At 41.0% G+C, this 22,297-nt stretch overlaps 1 protein-coding gene across 20 annotated transcripts in view; it reads left to right on the forward strand.

Annotated features, from left to right (window-relative positions):
• DLG2 (discs large MAGUK scaffold protein 2) overlaps positions 1 to 22,297 on the forward strand; it is a 1,415,634-nt gene that overhangs the window by 563,219 nt on the left and 830,118 nt on the right. For 15 of the 20 annotated variants that reach the window (XM_064169211.1, XM_064169239.1, XM_064169248.1 and 12 more), the window contains one exon: positions 4,962 to 5,042. The exons of the other annotated variants lie outside the window; for them this stretch is intronic. In XM_064169211.1, coding sequence (XP_064025281.1) covers positions 4,962 to 5,042 — 81 coding nt within the window. The remainder of the gene's footprint in view (positions 1 to 4,961; positions 5,043 to 22,297) is intronic. 20 annotated transcript variants of the gene reach the window in all.

The raw sequence follows: 22,297 nt of genomic DNA on the forward strand, positions 1-22,297 counted from the left end.
AAGAGATCTCTAAGATCATCCACTCCAACCTAGCACCCAGCCCTAGCCAGTCAACCAGACCATGGCACTAAGTGCCTCAGCCAGGCTTTTTTTCAACACCTTCAAGGACTGCAACTCCACCACCTCCCTGGGCAGCCCATTCCAATGCCAACCACTCTCTCTGGCAACAATTTCCTCCTAACATCCAGACACTTGAGGCTGTGTCCCCTTGTTCTGTTGCTGGTTGCCTGGCAGAAGAGACCAACTCCCACCTGGCTACAACCTCCTTTTTGGTAGTTGTAGTCAGCAATGAGGTCACCCTTGAGCCTCCTCACTGTGGTGAAAATGCACCATCCCTCATGGACACGTCCATGAAGTGCCTCCCACTTCCTCCTGGTAGCCTTGATTCTATATACAGCAATCCAGGGCCACTCCTTACACTGCAAAAATCAGTCTCTTGCTTTTGTCATGTTAAAAGTCCTGTCTGTGTGAGCTGGATTGAACACTCAGCCTGCAGTTCATCCCAGTGCATTCACTCAGTGCATTTAAACTCTGAACCATTTTCAGGAGTTTCCCATGTCTCAAAGGACTCTGCTCCTAGCTACATCAGGAACAGTGTGGCCAGTAGGACCAGGGAGATTATTCTTCCCCTGTGCTCAGCACTGGTCAGGCCACACCTTGAGTGCTGTGTCCAGTTCTGGGCTCCTCAATTCAAGAGAGATGTTGAGATGCTGGAATGTGTCCAGAGAAGGGTGACAAAGCTGGTGAAAGGCCTGGAACACAAACCCTATGAGGAGAGGCTGAGGGAGCTGGGGGTGTTTAGCCTGGAGAAGAGGAGGCTCAGGGGTGACCTCATTGCTGTCTACAACTACCTGAAGGGAGGCTGTAGCCAGGTGGGGGTTGCCCTCTTCTCTGAGGCAACCATCAACAGAACAAGGGGACACAGTCTCAAGTTGTGTTGGGGAAAGTATAGGCTGGATGTTAGGAGGAAGTTCTTCACAGAGAGAGTGATTGGCACTGGAGTGGGCTGCCCAGGGAGGTGGTGGAGGCACCGTCCCTGGAAGTCTTCAAGAAGAGACTGGCTGAGGCTCTTGGTGCCATGGTCTAGTTGACTGGCTAGGGCTGGGTGCTAGGTTGGACTGGATGATCTTGGAGGTCTCTTCCAACCTGGTTGATTCTATGATCTAAATGCCTGAAATTTGACAGCATCAGTATAAGCCTCAGCTCTCAAGAACACTGCTGTATGAGAGCAGCAATCCTATTAAGCAGAGCTAGAAGTGCCTTTTTCTTTAGACTATACCACTAACCTAGAATTACCATTTAAAAAGTATTATACCCTGATTTTCTTGACAATTAGGAGACAATCTTCCTACTAGGAGTGTTTCAAGATTTCCTTCAGTGACTTGTTAGATGAGTGGCTTTGGTGTTTACTGTTAAAAAAGACTTCATCTTGCAGTGGAGGATGTGGAAGTGTTATATTTTGTTTTCAAGAAGTTGTGTTCTTTATTGATATAGAAAAGAGGTCTCCACAGTAATGCACTACAAGGTGAGGCTCAGCATTATGAAAGTGTCATAGTGAGTAACTGTAAAAATGCTTTTCAATACTTTAAGCATTAACCATTCTGTAAAAGAAAGAGATGCTGGATACATAGCTACAGGCAGGGTATTTTTGCTGTTAGCAAAAACTGCAATCTTTGCAACATAAGCCTCTCTTTCACCGACAGGGTTCTTCCATATGGTTGGTTTTTTTTTTTAAGAACTCCTGTTTCTTTTTTCACAATGCCATTGACTCATGCCTAGGTGGGAGCCTGAATTCATTGCAGACTTTCTGTGTCACCAGAAAAAAGAAAAAAAGCCTGATGTTTATTAAAAGCAAATGTATAGTCTCCTACTGTTAAAACCTCACCAATTCATAGTGTTAATTAAAGTGGGGTTTAAAAACGTAGAAGCAACAGGGTTATTGCTAAGTTTAGCTAGAGAGAGGTGGACTGTCAAGAGAGTATTTATTTATTCCTCACAGCCTTTTTGCCCAATGTGCTAAAAATGACTTGAGATTGGGAGATGTTGCATAGCAAAAGCAAAGTGAAATATAGTTGTGCAGAGTTAATTGTCATATATGGATCCTTCCTTTGCTCTCTGCTGAAGGATAAGGAGCTATCCCATCGATATGGATGATCAATAAGGATAAAGAGCTATTCCATAGGTATTGATGATCAATAAGGATAAAAAGCTATTCCATAGACATTGATGATCAATAATATACACTCTCATTTTGAATATTCTGTAATATAATGCCATTTCAGTTTATATATAACAGATATACAATATAATGCCATTCTGTAATATAATACCATTTCATTTTTATATAGAATAGACTTATAATATATAATAGATATACAATATAATGCCATTCTATAATATAATGCCATTTCAGTTTTATGTAGAATAGATTTATAATATATAATAGATATACAATATAATGCCATTCTATAATATAATGCCATTTCAGTTATATATAATAGGTATATAATAGAATGCCATTTCAGTTTATATATATATAATATATGTGTAATATAATGTCATTCTATAATAGAATGCCATTTCAGTTTTATATATGAGATATATAATATAGTGCCATTCTATAATATAATGCCATTTCAGTCATATATAATAGATATATAATATAATGCCATTCTATAATATGCCATTTCAGTCATATATATAATAGATATATAATATAATGCCATTCTATAATATGCCATTTCAGTCATATATATAATAGATATATAATATAATGCCATTCTATAATACAATGCCATTTCAGTTATATATATAATAGATCTATAATATAATGCCATTCTATAATATAATGCCATTTCAGTTATATATATAATAGATCTATAATATAATGCCATTCTATAATATAATGCCATTTCAGTCATATATTACAGATATATAATATCATGCCATTCTATAATATAATGCCATTTCAGTTTTATGTATTATAGATATATAATATCAGCCATTCTATAATATAATGCCATTTCAGTTTTATATATTATAGATATATAATATCAGCCATTCTATAATACAATGCCATTTCAGTTTTATATATTATAGATATATAATATCATGCCATTCTATAATATCATGCCATTTCAGTTTTGTTAGAAAGCCTCTCTGTAGGCATAAATGCCAGTTTGCAGCTTGCAGGGCATGGATAGCATACCAAATTATTTCCCAAAGCAGCTGTAGCAAAAATGAGCCCCCCCAGACCCAACCAACCAACCTGGGAAGCAAACTCACACAACTAAGCACCATATAGAAAGACAATGAAACATCTGAGTTTGGAACATGTCCTGAGCAGATGTCTCTATGTACTTCCAGAAAGGCCAAGAGGAAGAAAATCCTTGCAGGTAGAGGTCTTCAGCTGGGACCTTCTCCTGAAATGGAATGGACTAATTGCTTGAGATTGGGAGATGTTGCATAGCAATACCAAAGTGAAATATAGTTGTACAGAGTTAATTGTCATATATAGATCCTTCATTTGCTCTCTGCTGAAGGATAAAGAGCTATTCCACAGATATTGATGATCAATAATATACACTCTCATTGTGGATATTCTATAATATAATGCCATTTCAGTCATATATTATAGATATATATATCATGCCATTCTATAATATAATGCCATTTCAGTTTTATATATTATAGATATATAATATAATGCCATTCTATAATATAATGTCATTTCAGTTTTATATATTATAGATATATAACATCATGCCATTCTATAATACAATGCCATTTCAGTTTTATATATTATAGATATATAACATCATGCCATTCTATAATATAATGCCATTTCAGTTTTGTTAGAAAGCCTCTTCTGTAGGCATAAATGCCAGTTTGCAGCTTGCAGGGCATGGATAGCATACCAAATTATTTCCCAAAGCAGCTGTAGCAAAAATGAGCCCCCCCAGACCCAACCAACCAACCTGGGAAGCAAACTCACACAACTAAGCACCATATAGAAAGACAATGAAAAATCTGAGTTTGGAACATGTCCTGGGCAGATGTCTTTATGTACTTCCAGAAAGGCCAAGAGGAAGAAAATCCTTGCAGGTAGAGGTCTTCAGCTGGGACCTTCTCCTGAAATGGAATGGACTAATTGCTTGAGATTGGGAGATGTTGCATAGCAATACCAAAGTGAAATATAGTTGTACAGAGTTAATTGTCATATATAGATCCTTCATTTGCTCTCTGCTGAAGGATAAAGAGCTATTCCATAGATACTGATGATCAATAATATACACTCTCATTGTGGATATTCTATAATATTATGCCATTTCAGTATATATACATATATATATATATATATATATAATGCCATTCTATAATATAATGCCATTTCAGTCATATATTATAGATATAGAATATCATGCCATTCTATAATATAATGCCATTTCAGTTTTATATATTATAGATATATAATATAATGCCATTCTATAATATAATGTCATTTCAGTTTTATATATTATAGATATATAATATCATGCCATTCTATAATATAATGTCATTTCAGTTTTATATATTATAGATATATAATATAATGCCATTCTATAATATAATGTCATTTCAGTTTTATATATTATAGATACATAACATCATGCCATTCTATAATATAATGCCATTTCAGTTTTATATATTATAGATATATAACATCATGCCATTCTATAATATAATGCCATTTCAGTTTTGTTAGAAAGCCTCTCTGTAGGCATAAATGCCAGTTTGCAGCTTGCAGGGCATGGATAGCATACCAAATTATTTCCCAAAGCAGCTGTAGCAAAAATGAGCCCCCCCCAGACCCAACCAACCAACCTGGGAAGCAAACTCACACAACTAAGCACCATATAGAAAGACAATGAAAAATCTGAGTTTGGAACATGTCCTGAGCAGATGTCTCTATGTACTTCCAGAAAGGCCAAGAGGAAGAAAATCCCACAGGTAGAGGCCTTCAGCTGGGACCTTTTCCTGAAATGGAATGGACTAATGCACAGGTGAGAGTAGTGAATTTACCCGTGAGAAATATGTTGAGGGAAGGAAATAGTTTCTTGACTGCTGCTTCATAGTGCTGCCATTTTTCTCATCTGTGCTTCCTTAGGCCCCTACCCTCTTGTTTAATGTTAATCAAATATTTAGCAGAATTCTTCAGTAGTGGCCAAGAGGCTGAAACATGTAAGAAGCCTCAGCTACATATGGGTCAAACTGGAAACAGACTGGGCTGTTAGGAAGACAAATTGGCCTCACTTGGCTTGATACTTAAGGAAGACAATGATGTTGCCATGACAGTCGACAGGAAGATCCTTCCTGAAGGCAACTGGAATCAGAGAATCAGTCAGGGTTGGAAGGGACTGCAAGGATCAGCTAGTTCCAGCCCCCCTGCCATAGGCATGGACACCCTACCCTAGAGCAGGCTGGCCACAGCCTCATCCAGCCTGGCCTTAAACACCTCCAAGGATGGAGCCTCAATCACCTCCCTGGGCAACCCATTCCATCCTCTCACCACTCTCATGCTCAACAACTTCCTCCTCATGTCCAGGCTGAATCTCCCCACCTTCAGCTTTGCTCTGTTCCCCCTGGTCTTGTCACTCCTTGAGAGCCTAAATAGTCCCTCCCCAGCATTTTTTTTCTGGGCCCCCTTCAGATACTGGAAGGCCATAATAAGGTCACCTGGGAGCCTCCTCTTCTCCAGACTGAACAGCCCCAACTCTTTCAGTCTGTCCTCATAGCAGAGCTGCTCCAGCCCTCTGAGCATCTTTGTGGCCCTTCTCTGGATGCACTCCAGCTTCTCCACATCCCTCTTGTAGAAGGGGCTCCAGAACCGGATGCAGTGCTCCAGAGCTGGATGCAAACTCTTCTACACTGTTTTGAACATCTCCTTTAGATGGAGATGAATCATGACCTGAAAGTTATTTTCTCTCTCCAATGTCTAGACATTCTTTATATCAAACAACTTAGCCATAAGTGTCTAGACTTCAGCTATCTCATGTGATCAAGAAAATCTCACCTTGATCTTTTTGAAATGTAATGTCTTAGTTTCTCAGTCATAACAGTGTGATGGTTTGGGTGTTACTCACCCCCCAACACTTAGGAAAATCACCCAGACTAGGCTCAGTTGGTCTGGGAATTGAGTGAAACTTTATATTTACAGCTTAGCACAATATACAAGCAGATATTTACAGTATATACAGTTATAGACAGAAATAGACAAGGTAAAAGGTAATACAGAAACACAACAGCCCTCCCAGAAACCTGACTCCCCAGAAGGGACTCCCAACCACCCTTCCACCTTCTCCCCACCCCTCTGCCTTACCCTAGACTTTGCCTTACACTCAATGTAGTTTGCAGGGTTGGCCAAGAGGGTTAGGAAGCAGAAGGATTAGTGACACAGATGGCAGGTTAGGTTAGAGAGAAGTTCATGCAGCCCCAGGAGACAGCGAGCGACTCTGTTATCTGTATTTACATTCTTGTTCTTATACATCTCAGCAATGAAGTAGACATCACCATTGTTTCCTTTTCACAGCCTGTACTCTTATTCTTCTCACCAACACATTCTAGCTAGGCTCAAGCTAGCACAGATGCGAAGTCCAAAAGTCTGTAGCTTTGAAGCAGTGGACGAGCAAAAGTATGCTGAAGCTTGCCATTCCCCTTCATAGAGTAAGACTGTCACCTTGCCAGCAGTGTGTTTAGACAAGCAGATTCCCATGTGCTCTGCACTGTTGATGTGTACCCACATAGCCACACATCTATAGGACATATGCATGAATGCAACCTGTATTTTGCAATCTGTATTTTTGTGACACAGAATATCACAGTATCACACACAGTATCACCAAGGTTAGAAGAGACCTCATAGATCATCAGGTCCAACCCTTTACCACAGAGCTCAAGGCTAGACCATGGCACCAAGTGCCACGTCCAATCCTTGCCTTGAACAGCCCAGGGACGGCGACTCCACCACCTCCCCGGGCAGCCCATTCCAGTGTCCAATGACTCTCTCAGTGAAGAACTTTCTCCTCACCTCCAGCCTAAATTTCCCCTGGCACAGCCTGAGGCTGTGTCCTCTCGTTCTGGTGCTGGCCACCTGAGAGAAGAGAGCAACCTCCTCCTGGCCACAACCACCCCTCAGGTAGTTGTAGACAGCAATAAGGTCACCCCTGAGCCTCCTCTTCTCCAGGCTAACCAATCCCAGCTCCCTCAGCCTCTCCTCGTAGGGCTGTGCTCAAGGCCTCTCACCAGCCTCGTCGCCCTTCTCTGGACACGCTCAAGCATCTCAATGTCCCTCCTAAATTGGGGGGCCCAGAACTGAACACAGCACTCAAGGTGTGGTCTAACCAGTGCAGAGTACAGGGGCAGAATGACCTCCCTGCTCCTGCTGACCACACCATGTGTTTAACAACAGTTAAAGAAGAAAAGGAGTACCTTCACTGTTGCTAAACAGGCAGGACCAACCTAGGATATATGAGAAGAAAATTAAGCATAATTGTCTTGATTAATGCTACTCTCATGGACCTGAAGAGCCTGACAGACAGAAGCATTATTAAAGTTATTTGCTTTGTCTGCTTTTTCTCAAAGAGCTTTTTTTCTTTTGATAGAGGAGCTAGAAGTACAAAGCCCCTCCAAATCTGAGAAACACACCAGTGACTCTATCACACCAGGACACTAACCTCCAGAGATGTCTGTTATCAAAATATTCACTTCAGTTTGTGTTGCATTTCCGTTCTCAGTTTTCAGTGTACGACCTCCTGCCATTATGATAATAGACGTGTGAGAAACTTGATCGTTTGGTCGCTTGCCAGCTGCGTCCTTTGCAATCTCAGGAGGAAAAGAAGGCAGTTTAAGATATCAGGATAATGCACACTAATGGGATATTTCTGGTAAAAGTAGTCTAAAGTGAAATATAGTTGATGCCCAAATTGCTATCGTCTGATTTCAGAGTTAATAAGACCCTGGGATAAATAGGAGAGATAGCAATTCCGAGCGACCCTTGCACAGCTCTCTGTCCACTGGACATCAATTTAGAATGACTTAGGATGTCTAGGTGATTTTCCTAAACATAAGGGCCAAACTATGTGGTGTTTAAAGTGGCAATCCAGGATTAATTCAGTGGTAAACATAACGCGTAAGAACTCTTACAGTATATATTTGCTCACTCAATTTCTGCCTCACAAGAATTTGAGACAGATTTAATGAAAGGTTTCACTTCTTGGTTTAATTTGGATCCATAGAACTGATTTTTACTTCTTTTCCTTTTGTAGCACACATACACACAAAAGGTTTTATTTCTTGGTTTAGAATCATAGGATCATAGAATCATAGAATCAGTCAGGGTTGGAAGTCACCAAAAGGATCATCTAGTTCCAACCCCCCTGCCATGGGTAGAGACACCCTACCCTAGATCAGGCTGGCCACAGGCTGGATCCATATAACAGATTTCTACTTCTTTTCCTTTTGTAGCACACACACACAAAAGGTTTTTATTTCTTGGTTTAGAATCATAGGATCATAGAATCATAGAATCAGTCAGGGTTGGAAGGGACCACAAGGATCATCTAGTTCCAACCCCCCTGCCATGGGTAGAGACACCCTACTCTAGATCAGGCTGGCCACAGGCTGGATCCATATAACAGCTTTTTACTTCTTTTCCTTTTGTAGCACACACACACAAGTTTTATTTCTTGGTTTAGAATCATAGGATCATAGAATCATACAATCAGTCAGGACTGGGAGTCACCACAAGGATTATCTAGTTCCAACCCCCCTGCCATGGCTAGAGACACCCTACCCTAGATCAGACTGGCCACAGGCTGGATCCATAGAACTGATTTTTACTTCTTTTCTTTTCGTAGCACACACACACAAAAGGTTTTATTTCTTGGTTTAGAATCATAGGATCATAGAATCATAGAATCAGTCAGGGTTGGAAGGGACCACAAGGATCATCTAATTGCAACACCCCTGCCATGGGCAGAGACATCCTATCCTAGATCAGGCTGGCCACAGGCTGGATCCATATAACTGATTTTTTACTTCTTTTTCTTTTGTAACACAAAAAAGAGGTTTAATTTCTGGTTTCATTTGTATCCATATAACAGATTTTTACTCATTTTTTTATTCATAACACACACAAAAAAAGGTTTTTATTTCTTGGTTTAGAATCATAGGATCATAGATTTAGTCAAGGTTGGAAGTCACCACAAGGATCATCTAGTTCCAACCCCCCTGTCATGGGCAGAGACATCCTATCCTAGATCAATCTGGCCGCACCCTGGATCCATAGAACTGATTTTTACTTCTTTTTTTTTTTTGTAACACACAAAAAAAGGTTTAATTTCTTGGTTTAGTTTGGATCCATAGAACTGATTTTTACTTCTTTATCTTTTTTGTAACACAAAAAAAAAAGATTTAATTTCTTGGTTTAGTTTGGATCCATATAAATGATTTTTACTTCTTTATCTTTTTTGTAACACACAAAAAAAAGATTTAATTTCTTGGTTTAGTTTGGATCCATATAAATGATTTTTACTTCTTTATCTTTTTTTGTAACACAAAAGAAAGGTTTCATTCCTTGCTTTAATTTGGATCCATAGAACTGATTTTTACTTCTTTATCTTTTTTGTAACACAAAAAAAAGGTTTAATTTCTTGGTTTAATTTGGATCCATAGAACTGATTTTTACTTCTTTGTCTTTTTTGTAACATACAAAAAAAAGGTTTAATTTCTTGGTTTATTTTGGATCCATATAAATGATTTTTACTTCCTTATCTTTTTTTGTAACACAAAAGAAAGGTTTCATTCCTTGCTTTAATTTGGATCCATAGAACTGATTTTTACTTCTTTATCTTTTTTGTAACACAAAAAAAATGGTTTCATTTCTTGTTTTAATTTGGATCCATATAAATGATTTTTACTTCTTTATCCTTTTTGTAACACAAAAAAATGCTTTAATTTCTTGGTTTATTTTGGATCCATATAAATGATTTTTACTTCTTTATCTTTTTTTTGTAACACAAAAGAAAGGTTTCATTCCTTGCTTTAACTTGGATCCATAGAACTGATTTTTACTTCTTTATCTTTTTTGTAACACACACACAAAAAAAGGTTTCATTTCTTGGTTTAATTTGGATCCATTAAATGATTTTTACTTTTTGTAACACACACACATACAAAAAAGGAGAGAAAATGAAGCTAGTCAATCACTTTTTAATTAATTGTGTCACTTATTCATGTTAAGATGAACAAAAATCTCTGCTACCTCTTCAGTACTGAGTGGCACACAGTAGGAGGGAAGTGCTGTTTGCTCCTTAACGAGCCCAGATGGTGGTAGGAGATCCAGTGTCCCTACTATGCAAACAACACTGAATCTTTAAAAGCCTGTTAAACAACATCTGCCAGCAATAAAGTGAGTAAAGCAGAAGGTTCTTGACAACTTTCACCTAAGAACCTTCAAAAAGGAGGTTGAAGAGGTCTACTGGAATGGTTTTTTATATTCTAGAGAGATGGAGCATGAGCATGATGCTTTATTTTTCACATTATGCTGCAGAGCAGGTGAGGTATATCATAGAATCACAGAATGAGTCAGCGTTGAAAGGGGCCACAAGGATCAGCTAGTTCCAACCTCCCTGCCATGGGCAGGGACACCCTACCCTAGAGCAGGCTGCCCACAGCCTCATCCAGCCTGACCTTAAATACCTCCAGGCATGGGGCCTCAACCACCTCCCTGGGCAACCCATTCCAGGCTCTTACCACTCTCATGCTGAAGATTTCCTTTTCATGTCCACTCTGAATCTACCCACCTCCAGCTTTGCTACATAATATGTTCAGTTCTGGCCCCCCCCAGTTTAGGAGGGACACTGAGATGCTTGAGCGTGTCCAGAGAAGGGCGACGAGGCTGGGGAGAGGCCTTGAGCACAGCCCTACGAGGAGAGGCTGAGGGAGCTGGGATTGGTTAGCCTGGAGAAGAGGAGGCTCAGGGGTGACCTTATTGCTGTCTGCAACTACCTGAAGGGAGGTTGTGGCCAGGAGGAGGTTGCTCTCTTCTCTCAGGTGGCCAGCACCAGAACGAGAGGACACAGCCTCAGGCTGCGCCAGGGGAGATTTAGGCTGGAGGTGAGGAGAAAGTTCTTCACTGAGAGAGTCATTGGACACTGGAATGGGCTGCCCGGGGAGGTGGTGGAGTCGCCGTCCCTGGGGCTGTTCAAGGCAGGATTGGACGTGGCACTTGGTGCCATGGTCTGGCCTTGAGCTCTGTGGTAAAGGGTTGGACTTGATGATATGTGAGGTCTTTTCCAACCTTGATGATACTGTGATGCTGTGATAATATGCCAGCCTGGGAAAAAAATATTGGAAATATTAATGAGGATTTAGCTAAGAAAGCAAACATAACAATAAATTAATTGTAGGGATAAATTGATGATAGTCATCATAGTTATAAAGCAAGTAATTATGTTAGATAAATGTAATTTCATAATGTCAGTTTGACTGCTGGATGGACCTAGGTGTTGTGTAGCTTTTTGTAATTCATTCAATTTAACTTTGCATTGTGTTTGCTTTAATTAACAGAATACTTCATCAAAATAATAGCCCTTAAGAACTGGCATCTAAGGAATTACCCTTCCTTAGACAGAAATTCTGACAGATCACAGGATATTAGGGGTTGGAAGGGCCCAAGGACATCATCGAGTCCAACCCCCTGCCAGAGCAGGACTGTTTGCTGTCTACAACTACCTGAAGGGAGGCTGTAGCCAGCTGGGGGTTGGTCTCTTCTGCCAGGCAAGCAGCAACAGAACAAGGGGACACAGTCTCAAGTTGTGCCAGGGGAGGTCTAGGCTGGATGCTGGGAGGAAGTCCTTTACAGAGAGAGTGATTGGCATTGGAATGGGCTGCCCAGGGAGGTGGTGGAAGTCGCTGTCCCTGGAGGTGCTCAAGACTTAGTGCCGTAGTGTAGTTGCTTGGATGGTCTGGGTGATAGGTAGGACTGGATGATCTTGGAGGTCTCTTCCAACCTGGTTGATTGTATGATTCTATGATTCCATGACCACACTAGCACAGATCACAGAGGAACTCACCCAGACAGGCCTTGAAAGTCTCCAGAGAATGAGACACCAAACCTCTCTAAGGAGCCTGTTCCAGTGCTCTGTGACCCTTACAGTAAAGAAGTTCCCCCTTGTCTTGAGGTGCAACCTTCCACACAGATAACTTTCCACAGTTTAAAACTAGATGTAAACAACATATTTGAATGTTCTCATGAATCATTTGGAAGTCAGTATGAAACCTTGGATGGTAAAATCTGCAGATGATGCAAAGACTGAAAAAGTATGGGGAAAAAAGGAGGACACAGTAGATAGAGCAATCCAGTTACAGTCTAGCCTGCTCAATGGAGGCCACTCAAGCAAAATTATTACTGCCTGGGAAAGAAGCATTACACAGCCAGAAAGAAGCACTGCCAGCTGTATATATTCAAAGGGGATCCCTACAGTGGAAATAAGCAACATGAAGAATCTTCCAGAAGAAAGACTAGACAGCTCTGCAGAGCTTATGCTGTTAACTTTAAATATTAAAAGCCAAAAACCTGGACTGGAAGTTAAGAAGGAAGTGATAAGGTCATAGAATCATAGAATCAACCAGGTTGGAAGAGACCTCCAAGATCATCCAGTCCAACCTAGCACCCAGCCCTAGCCAGTCAACTAGACCATGGCACTCAGTGCCTCAGCCAGGCTTTGCTTGAACACCTCCAGGGACGGTGCCTCCACCACCTCCCTGGGCAGCCCATTCCAATGCCAATCACTCTCTCTGCCAACAACTTCCTCCTAACATCCAGCCTTATACCTTCCCCAGCACAACTTGAGGCTGTGTCCCCTTGTTCTGCTGCTGGTTGCCTGGCAGAAGAGGCCACCTCCACCTGGCTACAATGTCCCTTTCAGGTAGTTGTAGACAGCAATGAGGTCCCCCCCTGAGCCTCCTCTTCTCCAGGCTAAACAACCCCAGCTCCCTCAGCCTCTCCTCATAGGGTTTGTGTTATTTGTACGTGCAATAGTGAGGTTATGGAAATATTGTTCCAAGTTTTGGTGTCTGCACTTTAAAAATATATTAATTATGTACAAAAGAGAAAAGAAAGACACCTAGAGTGGAGAAAAAGCCTTCCAGAGACAAACCTGACTTAATGACAGTGTATTCCTGTGGGGAGACTGGGAATAAGAGTATTCAGAGCAGTGAAGAAAATCAGAGTATGTACTAGGGTGAAAGGAAACATATACTGAGCAGGTGTTTTTAGCAGTGAGAATATAGGACAAACTACCAAGGGAATGGGCAGATCTCAATCTCATTGTCTTTTCCAGATAAGATGCTTTTCTGAAACTGATAGACACACTTCTGTTTAAGACAAGTGGTTGTTGCAGTGCTATCCACTGAAGTGCATTAGGCTAACCTCAATGATGTAATGATACTTTTCCTTACACCCTGAATCTTTTAGGTGGCCTGCTCTTTGCTCCAGCAGAGTCAGTAAAAATTCCTTCAAAGCAGAATGTGGGCTTAGATGATATAGTTGAGGGAGACTCACCTCGTATCAGTAATGCAACTTATCACTTTCTTCCCCAGCCACTGGTTCAAATGAAGAAATGTGGAGCTTTATTACTTGGTCTAATGAAAGCATTTACTTCTCATGGATGAATGGAATCCAGCATTGCTTTTCTCACTTTACATTTTCCTTGGGCTGAGGTTTGCAGCTTGCATTTTAATGCAACCACAAATCAGGCAGACACTATGTAGAAGCTACATACAAGGCACACCATGCACAGCTACCTTTTGAAACCTGTTGGCAGCTCACTTAAAGAGTAGTCTCACTTATTCTTTATCTCATCCACATACATGTTATCAACATCCCAGGGAAATTGAAGTCACAATAGATTCTGAGGTCCATATGTTTACTTTGCTTGTGTCGTTTCTCTTTCTTTTCTTTTCTTTTCTCTTTCTTTTCTTTTCTTTTCTTTTCTTTTCTTTTCTTTTCTTTTCTTTTCTTTTCTTTTCTTTTCTTTTCTTTTCTTTTCTTTTCTTTTCTTTTCTTTTCTTTTCTTTTCTTTTCTTTTCTTTTCTTTTCTTTTCTCTTTTCTTTTCTTTTCTTTTTCTTTACTTTTCTTTTCTTTTCCTTTTCTTTACTTTTCTTTTCTTTTCCTTTTCTTTTCTTTTCTTTTTTCTTCCTCTCTTTTGGTCTTTCTCTCTTTTCTTTCTTTTCTCTCTCTCTTTCTTTCTTTCTTTCTTTCTTTCTTTCTTTCTTTCTTTCTTTCTTTCTTTCTTTCTTTCTTTCTTTCTTTCTTTCTTTCTTTCATTTTCTTTTTCTTTTTCTTTTCTTTCCCCCTCTCTTTTTCCTTTCTTTCTCTTTCTTTCCCTCTCTCTTTTTTCCTTTCTTTCTTTCTTTCTTTCTCTCTTTATTTTCTCTCTCATTTGTTCTCTTTTTCTCTTTTCTTTTTCTTTCTTTCTTTCTTCTTTCTTTCTTTCTTTCTTTCTTTCTTTCTTTCTTTCTTTCTTTCTTTCTTTCTTTCTTTCTTTCTTTCTTTCTTTCTTTCTTTCTTTCTTTCTTTCTTCTTTCCTTCCTTCCTTCCTTCCTTCCTTCCTTCCTTTCTTTCTTTCTTTCTTTCTTTCTTTCTTTCTTTCTTTCTTTCTTTCTTTCTTTCTTTCTTTCTTTCTTTCTTTCTTTTTTATTTATTTGTTTATTTGTTTCTTTGTTTCTTTCTTTCTTTCTTTCTTTCTTTCTTACTTTCTTTCTTTCTTTCTTTCTTTCTTTCTTTCTTTCTTTCTTTCTTTCTTTCTTTCTTTCTTTCTTTCTTTCTTTCTTTCTTTCTCTTTTCTTTCCCTTTCTCTTTTTTCCTTTCTTTCCCTTTCTCTCCCTTTCTTTCTTTCTCTCTTTCCTTTCTCTCTTTCTTGCTTTCTCTCTTGCTTTCTCTCTCTTTCTCTCTCTCTCTTTTTTTAACCCCATATAATACTAGATCATTTAAAAACCTCAGTACAGCTATCTTCTGGCTTTCACATGTGAAGGATGAAATGTGCATTCTTCCAAGGTTATTGATTTCTGAATTAATGTTCCTTTTATGATTTTTAATCTTGAGATATATTGATAAGTGGTTTAAGAAGCATCATTAAGAAGCAATAGAACAAGGGGACACAGTCTCAAGTTGTGCCAGGGCAGGTCTAGGCTGGATGTTAGGAGGAAGTTCATCCCAGAGAGAGTGATTGGCATTGGAATGGGCTGCCCAGGGAGGTGGTGGAGTAGCCATCCCTGGAGGTGTTGAAGAAAAGCCTGGTCTAGTTGACTGGCTAGGGCTGGGTGCTAGGTTGGACTGGCTGATCTTGGAGGTCTCTTCCAACCTGGTTGATTCTATGATTCTATGATTCTGTGATTCTTCCTGAAGGGACATTATATCTGTTTCTGATCTCATACAACCTTTACACGGGTTCTGAGAGGAATTAATTACATGTTCTCATACAATAATATCCCAGGACATACAGAGATAAGAAAAAACTGCCACTCTAACCTAAAAATCTGTAGGTGCAGTGACAAACTCCTGGAGGTGCTATTAATAAAATCATCTTTATTTTGTCCCCCTCCCCAGTACACCCCATTGTAGCATTTATTGCCTGGCTTCCTGCTTTGACTCACACCTAAAATAAACTGGCTTTGTTTATTCTCCTCCTTCTTGCCCTCTGTCCTTGACTGGCAGGAAATCACTCTTCTCTACAGTTAGGTAAGATTAGGAGAGTCCATTTTTCCATTGTGAAATCTTTGAACAAAGCCCATTTTCATTCTTTTTGTTGAATTCACCACCAAAGTCTGTCTTTGTCTAACAGAAAACAAATAGCTAGGCAATTAGGGATGTCAGACATTGTTGAGCAGTGGTTTATGTCTGTTGACTCCTGTTTTACACTCAGATTAGAAACCCTGTGAAGCTCAGGCACTTCATTTTAATTCTGGATTTGCTGAAAGTCTCCAACATTGGAATACCAGGTCTTTACAGTGATACTGAGGTGTTATCTTGGTTGATAAAGCACTAATCAGAAGGTAGCTGTTATTTGCATAAGCTTCACTTTTCACCCAGGAAAAAAAGAACTGAGCTCCTGAACTCCTTATTATAGTGTGAAAACTGCAGTAGAGAGGCAGAATTTCAGTTTCAGTTGCACATTAATTGTTCTGTTCAGAAAGAAGATTGAGAAAGGCATGTGGAACTGTGCATGGAGAGAGGGATATGCTTATTCATGTATTGCTTTGTTTGATTCCCCAAGCTGCATACAGGAAAACTCAGCCTTGGGTGGTTGCATCACTGTCATGGGGAGAGGGAAGAACTGGGGCAGAACTGTTCCACTGTGTGGTTTCAGTGTTGGTTGCAGCTTTTCAGACATGCAAGGCATGAGCCCAAGTGCCTGGCCTGTTTGGTTTAGGGCTGGGTGATAGGTTGGACTAAATGATATTGAAGGTCTTTTCCAACTTGGCTGATTGATTCTGTGATTCTATGAATTGACTGTATTGAAGTGGAATTTCTCTGATGTACAGATCAAATTCCTTTGTGTACTATGGATCATGATTACTAACACAGGTATCTAGCCTTTTACCCTGCTAAGTTTTCATAAATGAGTCTTTGCTGGTACCCCCAGTTCTGGGATCCTCAATTCAAGAGAGATATTGAAATACTTGAATGTGTCCAGAGAAGGGCAATGAAGCTGGTAAGAAGCCTGGAACACAGCCCTGTGATGAGAGGCTGAGGGAGCTGGGGGTGTGCAGCCTGGAGAAGAGGAGGCTCGGAGCTGACCTCATTGCTGTCTACAACTACCTGAAGGGAGGCTGTAGCCAGGTGGGGTTGGTCTCTTCTGCCAGGCAACAGAACAAGGGGATACAGTCTCAAGGTGTGCCAGGGGAAGTCTAGGCTGGATGTTAGGAGGAAGATCTTGCCAGAGAGAGTGATTGGCATTGGAATGGGCTGCCCAGGGAGGTGGTGGAGGCACCGTCCCTGGAGGTGATCAAGAGAAGCCTGGCTGAGGCACTTAGTGCCATGGTCTGGTTGACTGGATAGGGTTGGGTGCTAGGTTGGACTGGATGATCTTGGAGGTCTTTTCCAAGCTGGTTGATTCTATGATTCTGTCTACCCCTATTAAACTATGAACTCATTTCTCTGTGAAGATTTCTTATGCTGAAAGTAGTGCATGGGTATCAGAAGGTCTAATTTGGCCTGCAGTACCTTTTCATTATTTATGTTTACTCATGACAAGCAGAAGAGCTGGAGGCACACTCGATATATTTATTCTCCCTTTTTCTTGTGGTGTCTGTTGACAATCCCTTGTGGACTCCCTCTCGGACTCTGTCAGATGCTGCTCAGACTGTCCTGGAGAGCTTATCACCATTATGTAGTTGACCTTCCAACATTAGAAGCTGAGCAGAACTCAAGCAAATGATAACACTTCTAAAGACTTAAAAAAAACCAAGATAATGTCCACTATTTCTAGATGAGCAAACACCCACAAAGGCAGAAAATGTTTGAGGGAATTTATTACCATAGACCTTTCTTCTGGCTTGAATGCTACTGAGAATGGCCTTTATTTTTAAGAAATAGGAAGTTATTGATGCAAAAAAGGGGCACTATTGGTGGGCTTCTTTTTCAATGTGAAAGTCCTTACATTGTTCAGTGGCTTCTATGAACATCCAGAAGCATGTTTGGGTCTCTTTGGATGGCACAGGCATTGGCCTACTGCTTACATGTTCTTCCTGATAAAGTGGCTCCTGCCACACACACACAGTGCAGGAGGAGGAGGAAAAGAGAATGAGCTGACCCTGTTGTGAGTTTATAAAGAGATAGGTGAATTATAGAATCATAGAATCAACCAGGTTGGAAGAGACCTCCAGGATCAGCCAGTTCAACCTAGCACCCAGCCCTACCCAATCAACCAGACCATGGCACTAAGTGCCTCAGCCAGGCTTTGCTTGACGACCACCAGGGACGGTGACTCCACCACCTCCCTGGGCAGCCCATTCCAATTCCAATCACTCTCTCTGACAACAACTTCCTCCTAACATCCAGCCTAGACCTCCCCCAACACAACTTGAGACTGTGTCCCCTTGTTCTGTTGCTGGTTGCCTGGCAGAAGACACCAACCCCCACCTGGCTACAGCCTCCCTTCAGGTAGTTGTAGACAGCAATGACGTCACCCCTGAGCCTCCTCTTCTCCAGGCTGCACACCCCCAGCTCCCTCAGCCTCTCCTCATAGGGTTTGTGTTCCAGGCCCCTCACCAGCTTTGTCACCCTTCTCTGGACACGTTCCAGCACCTCAACATCTCTCTTGAATTTATGGGACTGAATAACAATCTTCCAGTTGCCAGGAGATTTTTTAACCCCATAGTCTCAACCTGGGACACGTGTCCTCAGCAGAGGTAAAGGCTAAGCTATAAACACAGCTTTTCCCACTATCAATGGGCTGAACAGAAAGTTTTACTCACAAGTGATCTAGGCTATCTGAGAGAAAGGCTGCTCCAGGTGCTTGACAGCTCTCCCTCTTTCGAAAGGACATCTGAGGCTCGTTAAGCCTATTAAGCTTGCAGAGTGCTTATGGCGGGGGGGGGGGGGGGGGGGGGTGTGTCATCCTAAGCAGGGAGGATTCAGTCCTTCAGGAGCTTGTCCTTTGCAGTGCCAGGGAACCTTCTCTGCAGGAGCTATCCAGGCAGGGGAGAACCCCAAGGTGGGAAGCTCCCAATATATATACCTTCCTAGGCAAAGTGTCGAGTTACCATTTCTAGGGGCAAAGACCACAATCAGCAGCCTGATATCAATGTGGGCATCTGCATGGGTCATCCCTCGTGCTGAAAGGACCCTTTGCTTCCCCACCCATCAAGCCTGCAAGGACAAGGGGAGAGGAAACAGTTTGTTTTGTGCCTCTCCTCTCCCATTCAAGCCACAGAGCTGGAGGAATTTGGGGTATCCAGGGCAACCTCTTTGGCAGCCAGCTGCAAAGGTAAATGCTGGGGTTTAATCCTCAATTAAGTAATTCTTACATGGTTTCCTGTGAAAGTGTAGCATTAATATACAGGTAATATACACAGATGCTAATCTTGTCAGCAAGTTGAGAAAAACAGTGGCAACATCACTATTTTGTATTGATTGCCCATGTTAGAAGGAGCAAAGTGAGTGCTAGAGCTTGAAATGAGTTTTTAAACTGGTTGTTCTTGATTTTGTCTTCTCCTGGGCTGTAATGCAACATGGGTTGTTTAATTTACAGCAACAAGATGGTTTGGGGTTAAATGTTAGAGAAGCAAAGAAGAGGTTGTTCTGTTTTTAATTGATGCTGTGACCTACATTATTCCCCAAGGCACCACAGACATTTTTCAGCAAAGTCTCCTATTAATTATAATTGTATGCTCTGCTGCTGGGTCAGTTGTCATTTCCATTACATAAACTAAAAACTAGAGGGCTTTTATTCAGTTCTTTTAAATCACAATAGGTAAGATATGCTACTGAAGCTGGTAGTTGAGAGAGAAGCTTTTCCTAAGATTGATGGTGATTCCAGTCTCACAGTCCCTTTGGTACAAAGCACTGCACATGTGGAGGGTTCTGAAAGATACCTGTGTAGCCATGAGGTCACCAAAAGCACTTTCTGCTTTGTTGAGAAACAGAGCAAAAAATGCTGATAATTTGTGTCAATTTAAATTATCATAACCTGCTGTGTGACCATGACCATTGCCTCACTCTGCTGTCTGGATAAAATGCTAAGCTCACTGCACCAATGAGTATTCTCCACATTTCCTCCCAGAGGATTTCATGTGCATTCATATGTCCTCTGATCCCTATACCATCTGCCTCATGAAAACAGAAAGGTGTATATTTATATCTTGGATGAAAGATGGCTTAGATTTGTGTAAAGAGAAGAGGAGGCTCAGAGGTGACCTCATTGCTGTCTACAATTTCCTCAAGGGAGGCTTTAGCCAGGTGGGGGTTGGTCTCTTCTCCTAGGCAGCCAGCAACAGAAGAAGGGGACACAGTCTCAAGTTGTGTCAGAGGAGGTATAGGCTGGAAGGTAGGAGGAAGTTGTTGCCAGAGAGAGTGATTGGCATTGGAATGGGCTGCCCAGGGAGGTGGTGGAGGCACCATCCCTGGAGGTGTGCAAGAAAAGCCTGTCTGAGGCACTCAGTGCCATGGTCTAGTTGTCTGGCTAGGGCTGGGTGCTAGGTTGGACTGGATGATCTTGGAGGCCTCTTTCATCCTGGTTGATTCTATGATATTGACTGGTATTGGCTCTATCAAAGATGGGGGAATCTCCTGGCAGATTTTCACAGAAGCCCTCCTCTTTACCATAACCTTGCCATGCAAACTCAACACAAGAGACAAGCAAGAACTCTCTGTTCCCTAGATAGGTTTGTGCTGTGGAAGTTATTCTTTGCATAGATCTGTATTCATATGATGTAAGTAATTTTGCTGGTCTTTTGAATTCTTTTTTATTTGCTATTTTATCAAATAATGAATTATTCAGGATAAATGGCAGGCTTTTGTAAGCAGAGGCTCAATGGGTTTGTGCAAAATGAGTGTTTCTGAGAAATCAATACACAGAACATTTTTATTGTTTCTGCTGTCTCAGATGTCATAAAACAGATTTCCTTCTAACTATAAACATGACCAAGCATCTTGATTTCTGGTTAAATAAACCAAAGAATTCATTATTCAAGTAAATCTTTGTTTTGATAGAGTGACAGTGAACTGAAGAACTCTAAATTGATCTACTTGGTTTTAAGAGTAGGAGAAAACTCATGCCTTGACAGGTTTTTTTTTTCAGTGGGACTGGTTTCATTGCATAGGCTATGCTGATATAAGGAAACAGGTTATTGCAATATATTTTTACATAGCTACAGAGAATCACAGAATTATAGAATCATAGAATCAACCAGGTTGAAGAGACCTCGATCATCTAGTCCAACTTAGCACTCAGCCCTATCCAATCAACTAAAACATAGAATCAACCAGGTTGGAAGAGAACCCCAAGGTCATCTAGTCCACCCTATCACTCAGCCCTGTCCAGTCAACTAGACCATAGAATCAATCAAGTTGGAAGTGACCTCCAAGGTCATCCAGTCCAACCTATTACCCATCCCTGTCCAATCAACTAGATCATAGAATCAAACAGGTTGGAAGAGACCTCCAAGATCATCCAGTCCAACTTATCACCCATATCTATCCAATCAACTAAACCATAGAATCATAGAATCAGCTGGGTTGGAAGAGACCTCCAAGATCATCCAGTCCAACCTAGCACTCAGCCCTGTCCAATCAACTAGACCATAGAATCAATCAGGTTGGAAGAGATCTCCAAGATCAGCCAGTCCAACCTATCACGCACACCTATCCAATCAACTAAACCATGGCATTAAGTGCCTCATCCAGGCTTTTCTTGAACACCTCCAGAGATGGAGTTATCTTGGAGATCTCTTCCAACCTGGTTGATTCTATGATTTATTGTGGCCGAGGACCATAAATATGCACGGAAATGTGGACACCTAATGTGCTAGCTGTAGTTATAATGATATAACTTAGCATATAATTCAGAGAAGGGACATTCTGGGGTAAGTTGGAGGGAAAAAAAAGGGTCAGCTTCATAAAGACATGGCTTTTCTTTTGGTTCATCTATGTGCTTTTATGTGCTTTGTGGGATTTTTGTTTGTTTGTTGTTTTAAGGAAGAGAATGTGGATTTTTTTTAAGGAAGTGAGAAGTAGGAAGAGACTAAATTAAGAAGGAATCATCTGTTGTTCTGTAATTGAAGATTTGAAGTGTCTGTGGCCCCTCTGGATGCTGAGGTAGTAGAAATGTCAAATCAACCATCTCTGAGGAATAAAGGGTGAGAATCACAGAATGGATTAGACTGGAAAGGACTTTAGAGATCATCTATTCCTGCTATGGGCAGGGACACCTCTCAACTAGACTCAGTCTCCTGAGACTGCAATTCATTCTAAACCTACTCTCTCTCAGCTTCAAACCCTGTCCCCCTTGCCCTTTGGTATCTGAAGGGGGGGACTATTTACAAGGTCTTGTAATGACAGGACTAGGGGTAATAGGTGTAAAGGCAGAGGGGAGATTTAAACTAGATATTAGGGAGAAGTTCTTTACAGTGAGCGTGGTGAGACACTGGAACAGATTGCCCAAAGACATTACGGATGCTCCCTCTCTGGAGGTGTTCAAGGCTAGCTTCGATGAGGCTTTGAGCAATCTGTTCTAGTGGGAGGTGTCCCTGCCT

Source organism: Pogoniulus pusillus, chromosome 3 (assembly GCF_015220805.1).
Source record: "Pogoniulus pusillus isolate bPogPus1 chromosome 3, bPogPus1.pri, whole genome shotgun sequence".
Lineage (NCBI taxonomy): Eukaryota > Metazoa > Chordata > Aves > Piciformes > Lybiidae > Pogoniulus > Pogoniulus pusillus.